Source organism: Xenopus laevis, chromosome 7L, assembly GCF_017654675.1.
Source record: "Xenopus laevis strain J_2021 chromosome 7L, Xenopus_laevis_v10.1, whole genome shotgun sequence".
Taxonomy (NCBI): Eukaryota; Metazoa; Chordata; class Amphibia; order Anura; family Pipidae; genus Xenopus; species Xenopus laevis.
The window spans coordinates 44677327-44689616 of NC_054383.1; the positions used below are offsets into that span (position 1 = coordinate 44677327).

Below are 12290 nucleotides of genomic sequence, written 5' to 3' on the forward strand. Positions count from 1 at the left end.
GTAGTGTATAAGTTGACCTTTTAGGCATTATTTGCCCTGTAGGCATTATTTGCACACTGTTTTCTTCAACCCGCCATCGAGCTGTGTGACCTTGTTCACATTCTGTCTAAATATCCATAATATTACCGTCTCCAGAAAAAACACCGGAGTCACTTTTTTCAAGCAGCCATAATATATTTTACGTAATCCGTATCCACCGCTGTAGTAGTGTATACGTTGGCCTTGTAGGCATTATTTGCACACTGTTTTCTTCAACCCGCCATCGAGCTGTGTGACCTTGTTCCCATTCTGTCTAAATATCCATAATATTACCGTCTCCAGAAAAAACACCGGAGTCACTTTTTTCAAGCAGCCATAATATATTTTACGTAATGGCGAAAAATGACTATTTTCAGCATTTATATGGCATATTTTTTCTGGCAACTGTGCTTCAGTGGCTGCGTCCAAAAAAACTGGGCAAACAATGCCTACAAGGTCAACGTATGGCAGTTGACAGTAGATTACTAGCCAGCAAAGCTACCTAAGCTAAAATGTCCCTCAAATCCCTGCAGACTTCTGTCCCTCCAATACAGAGCAGTATCAAGCAGATTACTAGCCAGCAAACTTACTATCATCTGTCCCTGAAATCACTAACAGCTCTCCCCCTACACTATCTCTTCCAAGCACACACAGGCAGATTTTTCAGATACATTTTTGCCCTTGATCCCCCTCTGGCATGCCACTGTCCAGGTCGTTGCACCCTTTAAACAACTTTAAAATCATTTTTCTGGCCAGAAATGTCTTTTCTAGATGTTAAAGTTCGCCTTCCCATTGAAGTCTATGGGGTTCGCGAACCGTTCGCGAACCGCTCGCATTTTTGCGCAAGTTCGCGAATATGTTCGCGAACTTTTTTTCCGACGTTCGCTACATCCCTATTAGTGATGTCCAGAAATCTTGTTTGTGCAGTGGAGATATATAGTTCTGCAATACTTCTATCTTCCATCACACATATATATCAGGGTCCTGGTGAGATAGAGAATCTGAATGTAACTAGTGTTCTTCCCAGCAGCTGAGAGCTGGGTTGGAAAAACAAGGGATTGATTTTTTAATAAAATTACTTGTAACTTACATTGTTCATGGAACTTCACTCGGATTGCAGAAGAAATGACTGCAATTTTACAGCACTGCATTACTTATTATGCAGATGTTTCCTTGTTCACAAAAAAGTTTTTTGTTTTCTTGTTATTAATTATAGCATCTCTTTACAAGTCCTCTGTTAGTATAGAAATATTAATTGCATCCTAAAATAAATGGATATTTCAAACCCCTATAAAAATCAAATTCTAGACTCCAATAAAACTACAATGCACTGTAATGGTTAGTTAACAAAATACAGTTCTTGGAAAGCTATTTGATTTGTAGCTTCTGTAGAAATAGAACAGCAAATCACTGCAATTATAATACAATCTGCAGATGAAATTGGCAATATGGTACATTTTCACTGTTGACACCTTTTCTTTCAAAGTATTGATGTTTTTGAGAAAGCTTTGCCTGCTAATAAATAGGTAAATAAATCTTGTCCAGATCAGCTTTAGCTTTGTAGCAAGGGAAGTAAATGGAATCACCTTTTGCTGTGTGCTTAAGACAAGAGTCTCTCTCAGCGTAACGACACAATTCCTCAGTCTGAGAAGTTTTATTTTTTGTGTGCCTCTAAAATCTTTATAGCATTTAAAAACCATACAGCTATTTTTTAGGATCATAACCCACATCGTTTTTATACCCCTTCTACAGCATCTATAAATCAGCTGTACTTGTGACAAAATTGAACTGTAAATTAAAAATAAAGCATTGCATTTTTGTTCACTTTAATATTGTACTTTATGAGGCAGTTTAGTGTAAGATGAAATTTGTGCAACAACTTTTGATTCTGATATGGAGAAGACATTAACAGAAAACTTCTCCAATTTTCTGCTGATCACAAAAGAAACCCTTTTATGTCAAATAACTTCCATGCACAACCGCAAAAAAAAGTGAGAATAATTAAAAGCTTTGAAGTAGTTTCCTAAAACTTTATACATAAGTTATTATGAAGTATTGTCAACAATACTTGACTCAAATTCTGGACAGATGGTTGGGGAGTACAAGTGGTAGTAAAAAGTAATAATTATTTTTATCTGTGAACAAGTTTTCCAATTTTTTGAGAGAATTTGTGACAATAGTTTTTTTTAAATTGTCACGCATATAAAAGTTGTTGCGCGTCAAAATTATTCAGACGCCCATTGACTTTAAAACATTTGAACAAAATAGACCCGTATATAAAAATTGACGCTCGCATCAAAAATTTGTAGAATTATTGCAGTTTCGCTAATTGTTTTGCCAAATTATTCAGCGAAGCAAAACGGGACAGATTGGCAAGATATTAGGAATAGGTGATAGTAGCTCCAGGGTTCCCCTGCTCCAGTTGGAGCATGTGATTCATCCAAACATACTGATGAGGCACTAAGTGCCAAAATCCAAATGGAAAAGGAGTGCCTTTAGACACAAGTACCTTTAATGAATGATACTGATTGATCACAGTGGGAAAAGTTGCACAACTGCACTTAATAAATGCCCTTTTTATTTAATAAACACACCAGTTTTATATAATTTCACCCCAAGTTTTGATCTGCAGTAAAATCTATCCCAAAATATATTTAATAGACCAGAGGTTTTCAACCTTAGGGCCAGATTCCATTCAGTTTATCACATGAAAACTTTATTGTGGTCTATGGAGAAATCTGTAACAGAATTAGGAGATTTGTTTTTCTCGTATTTTATATTGGTCCTTTATATTTTATTTAAGACTCCTGGTCCTGACCTGCATCAGGGGGGCACAGGGGGTACAAGTGTACTGGGCCCGGGCCCCCTTGACAGCGCCAAAACCATGCCGCCTCTCCTGAAGTCCTGAAAAGCCAAAGTGCCAAACAGCCGAAGTTCCGAAGCAGCGAAAAGACCCTAACCGAAGTTGAAATCCTGAAGCAGCGAAAAGACCCGAAGTCACAAAAGGAGCCGAAATTAAAGTACTGAACCAGCGAAAAGACCCAAGGTCACAAAAGGAGCAGAAGTTGAAGTCCTGAAGCGAGAAGTTCAGTTCTACACCAATGTGTGTTTTTTTATTTTTTTAAACCCCGGCCACCAATGTATTATTTTAATAGTCTATAGTCCTCTGCCACACCCCTGCCACCAATGTTTTTTTTTTTTTAAATATTCTCTGGGGCACCAATTTTTTTTAACTTGTAAGGGGGGCCCTGGCGGCTGGCGTCAATGTTTTTTTTTTATAAAAAAACATATTCTCTGGGGGCCCATTTTCTTTTTAACTTGTAAGGGGGGGCCCTGGCACCAATGTTTTTTAAAAAAAAACTTTTATGGGGTGCCCCCAGCAACCAAACAAATGTATACTTTCATTAGCGTCACCATTGTAGGACAGTAACCCATGTTAACTGCTGATTGGTCAGTGGGCCTGTATCAATTTTATTGACTACCAAAATTTACTACATATGTGTATTTTTCTTTAAACGTGTAGAGGAAATACAGTGAAGGCAAACACTGCTAGTATTATTTATTGTTTTGTTTCTTTTCTCCTGAATAAAAAATGAAGAGTAAATGGCATTTCAGGCATTTCAGAGGGTTGCACTTAGTTTATACACTATCCATCATATTTCAGTAAGTTACAATTACTCCTCGTGGTGATTTGGGTTGCTCTGTTATACTGATTAAAATGAAATAAACCCATATTTGCAATCCTAATTATTCTCAGACTGCTGTAATCTATCACTCTACCTCTTTCTAAAGTACTGTTCCTGGGGGAATATATACATATATATGCATAACATATGTGAGTATACTTTTTAATGTTTTAGATAATGGAATTCTAAGGCTTAATTTTTTATTTTCTTGTACTTTTAAAGGTAAAGTAATTGTGTAACGGGAAAACAACGCATAAACGCTATCTAAACTTCCAGATATAAATATAAATGCATTTTTTTCAACTGATTCCACAGATAAAAAGAAAACCATAATAGTCTGTCTGCCTTTACTTGGACCAGTTTGTAACCAGTTAGGTTCACAGTGTAATGCAAGTACTCCCTCACACTTTTCAACTGTGAAGTGATGGATCATGGGAATTGAACTTCCTCAGTCTTCCACGGATTCTCTGGAAATAAGAAGTCCCAGAATCCAGCACTTTACAATGAAATAAAGTGAAGGAAGGCTTGCATTACACTGTGAGCCTAAGGGGGTTAATTAGCGTATCATTTCAATCTTTGGAATTAGGTATGTCCATGTTGGTTAGTTTTAGCAGCATAGATAGTGTTTATGCACCTTTTTTTTTACATACACCCAGCTGAATGAACCCACGTAAAAAAAGAAGGGTATTTGTAATTATTTAAACTTTCTTATTATACAGATATGCAGTTTTTTTATGGCTGAACCTCAGCTTACTCTCAGCAGAGTGCTCATATAAAAATACAAGCAAAACAGAATATTCCAATAAAATCTCTAAATTACTCTACATTTTAGTTCCTGGAATAACTGACCATAGCCACAAAATAAAATTTCAACTCCCCCCCCCCCTATGAAAACCAGAAAGAAAAATAGAATCCCCAAAAAGTAAAAAGCTGACTAAATGCAAATTAGTTGTTATTTCTTATGGTGACATTAACTTTCTGTAACCAAACAATAGCTTCCAATACCAATATCATTAGAATCAAGGTATGATAGAGTGTAAGTACAAACCCAAGGCTATACACATTTATGAATCAATTGATAGGCACCACATCAGTCCTCAGGCATGAAGCAATATTTTCCATCATCTCAGGTGGTATATACTTCAAATGTTGCTATGCAAAATCTTGTATCATATTCCCTGCTGGGAGTTATTATCTTTCCCTTGTCCATTTAAATATATAGAGATTGATGGAAAAAAGCATTCCTTGGAAAATCTCTGTTTGTTTACATGAGAGGAATAGGCAATAGGTACCAACACCTGACATAAACTAGTTAGCAAAAGCTTACTGGTTGTTGTAGTTGATATGCCTGCTCATGGGGAAACGCAATATTGGAATATTGACTTGACTATGTCAAGTCTGTAAATAGTAAGAATTACAGATTCTATTTTACAATTTTCCTTTGCAGTAAATTTGTTTCTCGACCCTAATGACCATCAGAGATTAACAGGCAGAAGTCTGGGTTAAAAAGCAGTCAGGCTGTGTGAAAGATAAGATAAAAGATAAGATAAAAAAGAAATAGTAAAGGAAACCCATACCCCCAAAATTCATATTTGAACAACAGAGTTTATATCATATTAAGTGGCATATTAAAGAATCTAACCAAACTGGAATATATATTTAAATAAATCTTGCCCTATTACATCTCTTGCCTTGAGCCACCATTTGTGATGGTCTGTGTGCTGCCTCAGAGATCACCTGACCAGAAATACTGCAACTCTAACTGTAACTGGAAGTGTGGAAGCAAAAGAAAGAACTATGTCTGTTAATTGGCTTATGTGACCTAAAATGTATAGGTTGTTTGGTATGTTCGTGTGCAATCCCAGGGAGCTGTCCTTATTTTTTAAAATGGCAATTTTCTATTTAGGATTACCCAATGACCCATACTACTAAAAAGTATATTATTATGAAAATGGTTTATTTACATGAAGCAGGGTTTTACATATGAGCAGTTTTATGTAATATATTTTTATAGAGACCTACACTGTGTAAAGGGTTTAGATTTCCTTTAAGATTAAAACTGTTATAAGTAAATGGTTTAACTATTAATTAAAGCAGAATATATCAAATTAGGTCAAGTTGTTTAAAGAGACACTTTTGTACACATTTGTTTGAACCAGGTAAAGACCATAATTAAAAATACACCATTGTGAACACTTGGAAATCCATTAAAATCCAGCTCAATTATTAAAAATAGAACCCATTAATAATAAAAAAAACATGTCAATACCAGCATTAGGGCAAAGTAGATGAATAAAGCATGATTCTGAAAACTGGTTCAGATATACAATAGAGCTTGGATATATATCAAATAATTAAAGAATTCTACTTTTGTCTTTCTATAATGTTAAGTATATTTGGCAAAAACAAATTTCTAAAATCCAGTTGTAGAGTTTGCATGATAAAAAGATTCACTCACCCACAGGCGTATCTTCACTAATCAGCAAGAATGTGTCGAAGAAGTAGTTTAAAAAGTATGGCAGTCTGTTGTAGCCCAAACCTATTGAAATAAGAGTGTATGTTAGCATGAATAACATATGCAATGGTTGTTTAAAACTGCATAGTAATATCATACAGTGTAATGCAATTCAGTCACAGCTCATTGAAAACAAAGCAAAAACTCAACACAAACAAGTTTTATTGTTTAAGTGCAGATCTGATCATCTATATGACTCCATACAAATGCAAGCGTAGGGGAGTAGAGCTGAACTTCAATTAAAATATCTATATAATCTCTGCATTCTGTACAGGTATGGGACCTGTTCTCCAGAATGTTCAGAACCTGGGTTTTTTTGGATAAGGGATCTATCCGTAATTTGTATCTCCATACCTTACGTCTGCTAAAAAAAATTATTTAAATATTGATTACACCCAATAGGACTGTTTTGCCTCTAGTAAGGATTCATTATATCTTAGTTTGGAATCTGGATCAAGTACAAGGTACTGTTTTATTATTACAGAGAAAAAGGAAAATTATTATTAAAAATTTGAATTATTTGTATAGATTTAAGTCTATGGGAGATGGCCTTCTCATAATTTGTGTATAACAAGTTTCCAGATAATGGATCCCGTACCTGTAAAGGTACGGGATCTGTTATCCAGAAAGTTCAGAATTACGGAAAGGCCGTCTCCCATAGACTCAATTTTATCCAAATAATTAAAATTTTTAAAAATGATTTCCTTTTTCTCTGTCATAATAACAGTACCATGATTTTCTATTAGATTTAAGGTATGAAGATTCAAATTACAGAAAGATCCAGTATCCAGAAAGCCACAGGTCCTGATCATTCTGGATAATAGGTCCCATACTTGTACTTTGAAGAGATTAAAAAAAACACACAATTAAACAAAAACAAAATTTTCACCAACTAGTTACCCCATCTATTCTGTTGGTTAAATGCCTATTTAGTTCTGTTTAAATTTGTTAATTCTTAAATACTACCCCATGAATTACTTTACAGAACAAGTCCCCATTGTCTTCCTGAAATGAAACTGTATTCTTTCTTAGGTTTCCTGTACCCTTTCTCTAATATTTTCCAACAATTTCTATACTCAAGTGCCCACACAAAAGCAGGTATTCATTTATATGAAGCTAAGACAATAGCATGTCAATTTAATATATATTTATTTTATCAGATATTGATTGGGCTGGTGAAAAATGATGATACTGATGACCAATGTGGTTTGTCACAGAACTGAATAGACCCCCCCATGTGATCTGTTCATTGACTTAATTGCCAAGTAACAGAATCTGCCTGATTTGTTTTTTTTAAAAAGAGAAATTAAAAGGGAGGTAATATCTGTCTTAGCACAATAAAGACATTTCAAAGCTTCTCTGCTGGATTCTTATGGGGGAATGGAATAAAAGTTGGTAGAAAAAAATGTGCAATGCAAAAAAAGTATTGCTTTTTATATTGTTGTGCATTTTTTTGTCAATTTACATTTCATTACATTTCACCCTTAAACTATTTAGCTACAGACTGAGTTTTCAGTTCTGCTTTTGCTCTGCTGATTCATAACAGAACATTTCTCAAAAAAGAACTGAAAAGGACAAACCACGCTTCCTTAAACATAAACCATTACCAGTGTAATGGTGGGAGCTTGGCCGCAGAAGAATACAATTATTATTTTAACACATGATTAATACCTAGTAATTTTTGCACACTTGAGTGTCTTTCGCTTATTAAGGATTAAATGCGGATACTGTTACTGTACATGAACACAATCGAAACTCCTTCTAATTGCCTATTTTCCTTTTTTTTTCCTGCTCACATACTACCAAAATTAACTAGAAAAAATATAAATCCAGTGTAACTGGATTTAATGCAACCACTTAAAGGAGAACTGAAGCTTAAATGAAGAAGAAGGCTAGAAATGTTTTACATTATATTATGGGCTTCTGTACCTGCAATCACAACCCTTTTGTAGTAAAATCTGTACCTCCCCCCAGTAGCTCCCCATCTTCTTTCCTGCAGATTCACTGCACATGCTCTGTGCTCTGCATTACTGATCTTAGGGACCCACTCACAATATACTGTACATATAGAATATAACAGTCAAAATATAAGGCTGATTAGTAATTAAAACAGATGATTGTAAAATGGCAGTACAGAAACTAGTGCAACTAGCATCATAATTTAATAATCAACCATGTAGCATCAGCTTATATTAAAGGCCAACCTCATTTTCTGCTTTATAATGATAAGCTTAGCTTTTCAACAGCTGCTCAGAGCCCACTGAGCATGTGGTGTTGAGTGTCGCAGAAACTTTCCAAGATGGTGATCCCCTGTGACAAGTTTGGATCATTGCTGCTATTGAGAAGCTGAAACTTTAGGCTGGTGCGATAAGTTCAATATATAAAATATGGTATTATTAGCCGTATTAATTTTTAGGGTTTAGTCTTCCTTTAAAATTTGGAAATCAGTCACCTTATGAGGTTAATTGACAAGCACAGTGGCCAATAGCTAAGCTTGAAGTAGAGACAGCAGATGTCTTCTAAAATGATTCCTTTAAACACAGATTTAATTTTTCAGTGCAAAAATACATTTTTTCAAATCAGACCCTACTGAATGCTAGACAGAACTGCAGCTTTTTCACTTGAAAAAACAACATCTAAACAGTTATTTCACTTTGTTATGTGATATTTCATTTGCGCTCAACACTGCTTCTTACATCTGAAACGTTGCTGCATTCAGGTGCCAAACAACGAAAAAAAAAACTTGTTGTTTTTTAACATTATACACAGAGCTTGGAGACCTTCTATATCTTATTGAAAACAAGTAATGTTAAAATGTTTAACCCTTTAATTGCCATAGAACTTAGAATCTTTGTCTGTTGTAGGTTTGACATTGTGCAGTATTTCTGGGTTGGGAAGTAGAGGGGCTTATTTTAATACTGCTCTGCCTGACCCCTGCCAATCCTTGGACCCCATGCAATGATCAAAGGGGGATAAATAAATGGTCAATGGATGTGATTGTCCTTGAGGACCCAAACAACAAACATTGGTGTTTTTAAGTTCTGCTCCCTCAATCACCATTCCCCTCAATCCCCTGTGACTTGTTTGACCTTCCTTTGAATCTTGCAGCCCTAGAGCATCTCTCAATCAACTTTTTGAACCCTGTTGTTCATAGTTAGGATGTAGGGATGGGTGAATTTTTTCGACTTGTTTCGCTGCACAAATGACGCCCATAGACTTGTATGGCGTTGTGCGACAAAAAAAGAAGACGTGTGTCAAAAAAATTTCACCGTGCAACAAAATGGGGACTTTAATGGGCGTCAGCGACATCTTGCCGGTGGCAAATTTTTGGCAAAATGAAACGGGTCAAATTCACCCATCCCTATTAGGATGTCCAAGGACCGAATCTGAATCCAAATTTGCATATGCAAAATAGGGATTGGAGGGAAATTGCGTGACTTTTTTTCACAAAACAAGGAAGTAAAAAATGTGTTCCCCTTCCCACCCCTAATTTGCATATGCAAATTAGGATTTGGATTTGGTTCGGTATTCGGCCAAATCTTTCGCATAGGATTCAAGTGTTTGGCCAAATCCAAAATAGAAGATTCGGTGCATACCTAGTTATTATCATTGATGTAGAATAAGTATTTTATGATTATAGATGCTTTGGAATGCATCCTGAAAAAAAAAAACATTGGTTCCTTGGATAAAGTTCTATTAGTAGCAATTTGGCCTTGCAATCGAAAGTGTTCTTAATTCTGGTCCAGTTCTTGGAAAAATCAGTAGTGTACTACTAGAAGTTTTTCAGGATGCTAGGAATCCATAAAACTAAAGTCATATGAAAAAGTCTGAGAACCCCTCTTAATTCTTCTGAGTTTTGTTTATCATTGGCTGAGATTTCAAAGTAGCAACTTCCTTTTAATATATAGCATGCCTTATGGAAACAGTAGTATTTCAGAAGTTACATAAAGTTTTTTGGATTAACAGAAAATATACAATATGCATCATAACAAAATTAGACAGGTGCTTAAATTAGTGCACCCCAACATAGATATTACATCAATACTTAGTTGAGCCTCCCTTAAAATTTTGTGATTTATGATACAGCAATGTTTGATTAATTAAGGTACATTGAATAAGCTTCTTTAAACAGGTAGGTCTTTAAGGAGCGTTTGAAAGTTTGGAAAGAAGGAGAGAAAGTCTGACAGCTCGAGGCAGAGAATTCCAGAGAAAAGCAGAGGCCCGAGAGAAGTCTTGTAGACGAGAATGGGCAGAAGTGATGAGAGGAGAAGTGACTCAAAGGTCAGAAGCAGAGTGAAGTTGCATTAAGGAGTCTATTTGGAGATAAATGAAATATAGGGACAGGCTTCATTGTTAAGGGCCTTGAAAGTAAATGTGAGTAGTTTGAATTTGATTCTAGAGGAGACTGGGAGCCAGTGAAGTGATGCGCATATGGGAGCAGCTGATGTTGAGCGGTGAGATAGATAAATGAGTCTACCAGCAGCATTTAGAACAGATTGGACTTGTGAAAGGTGACTTGGAATACCTACGAGGAGTAGGTTGCAGTAATCAAGGCAGGAGTTGATAAGAGACTCAATAAGTGTTTTGGTTGATTCTGAACTAAGATATGGTCGTATTCTGGCAATGTTGCTGAATACAACAAGATTTTGCAAGTGTTTGGATGTGTGGTGAAAAAGACAGATGCGAGTCTAGGATAACTCCTAGGCAGCATGCCTGTGTGGTCGAATGAAATTTGGTGTTATTAATGAGTGAGATCTGAGAGACAGGGGAAGATCTTGGAGGAAATATAATCAGATCGGTTTATAAAAGATTCAGTTTCAGGTGGTGCTATTACATCCAGGAGTAAACAGCAGAGAGGCAGTCTGTAACTTGGGAAAGGACATACGGAGAGAGGTCAGAAGTAGACAAGTAGAGTTGGGTGTCATCAGCATAAATGTGATATTGAAATCCAAATGACTGAATAGGTTTTCCTAGAGAAGTAGTATAGAGCGATAATAGCAGAGGGCCTAGAACAGAGCCTTGAGGAACTCCGACAGAGAGAGGGAACATAGTAGAGGTAGAGTTATACTAGGCAACTTTAAAGGGATACTGTCATGGGAAATATTTTTTTCCCAAAATTAATCAGTTAATAGTGCTGCTCCAGCAGAATTCTGCACTGAAATCCCTTTCTCAAAAGAGCAAACAGATTTTTTTGTATTCATTTTTGAAATCTGACATGGGGCTAGACATATTGTCAATTTCCCAGCTGCCCCAAGTCATGTGACTTGTGCTCTGATAAACTTCAATCACTCTTTACTGCTGTACTGCAAGTTGGAGTGATATCACCCCCTCCCTTTTTCCCCCAGCAGCCAAACAAAAGAACAATGGGAAGGTAACCAGATAGCAGCTCCCTAACACAAGATAACAACTGCCTGGCAGATCTAAGAACAGCACTCAATAGTAAAAACCCATGTCCCACTGAGACACATTCAGTTACATTGAGATGGAAAACCAGCAGCCTGCCAGAAAGCAAGTGCATGCACAAGTCACATGACCAGGGGCAGCTGGGAAATTGACAAAATGTCTAGCCCCATGTCAGATTTCAAGATTAAATATAAAAAAAAATCTGTTTGCTCTTTTGAGAAATCAATTTCAGTGCAGAATTCTGCTGGAGCAGCACCATTAACTGGTTCATTTTGAAAAAAGTTTTTTTTCCCCATGACAGTATCCCTTTAACAAGGGCCCCAGTACCTGAACTAGCCACACAGCCTGACAGCATGATGGAACCTCCATCAAATTTGACAGTAGGTAGCAGATGTTTTTCTTGGAATAAGGTGCTCTTCTTCCACCGTGCAAAGTGTTTTTTGTTATGATCAAATAACTAAATTTTTGTCTCATCAGTCCAAAGCACTTTGTTCCAAAATGACTTGTCTAAATGAGCTTTTGCATACAATAAGTGACTCTGTATGTGTTTGTGTGAGTGCAGAAAGGGCTTCTTTCTCATCATCCTGCGATACAGATGTTCTTTGTGCAAATTGGGCTGAGTTGTAGAATGATGTACAGATACACCATCTGCAGCAAAATGTTCTTGC

The 12290-nt window shown here is 36.2% G+C and overlaps 1 protein-coding gene across 1 annotated transcript in view; it reads right to left on the minus strand.

Annotated features, from left to right (window-relative positions):
- cdh23.L (cadherin-related 23 L homeolog) overlaps positions 1-12290 on the minus strand; it is a 588894-nt gene that overhangs the window by 510398 nt on the left and 66206 nt on the right. The window contains exon 3 of the mRNA XM_041568893.1: positions 6163-6243. Coding sequence (XP_041424827.1) covers positions 6163-6243 — 81 coding nt within the window. The remainder of the gene's footprint in view (positions 1-6162; positions 6244-12290) is intronic.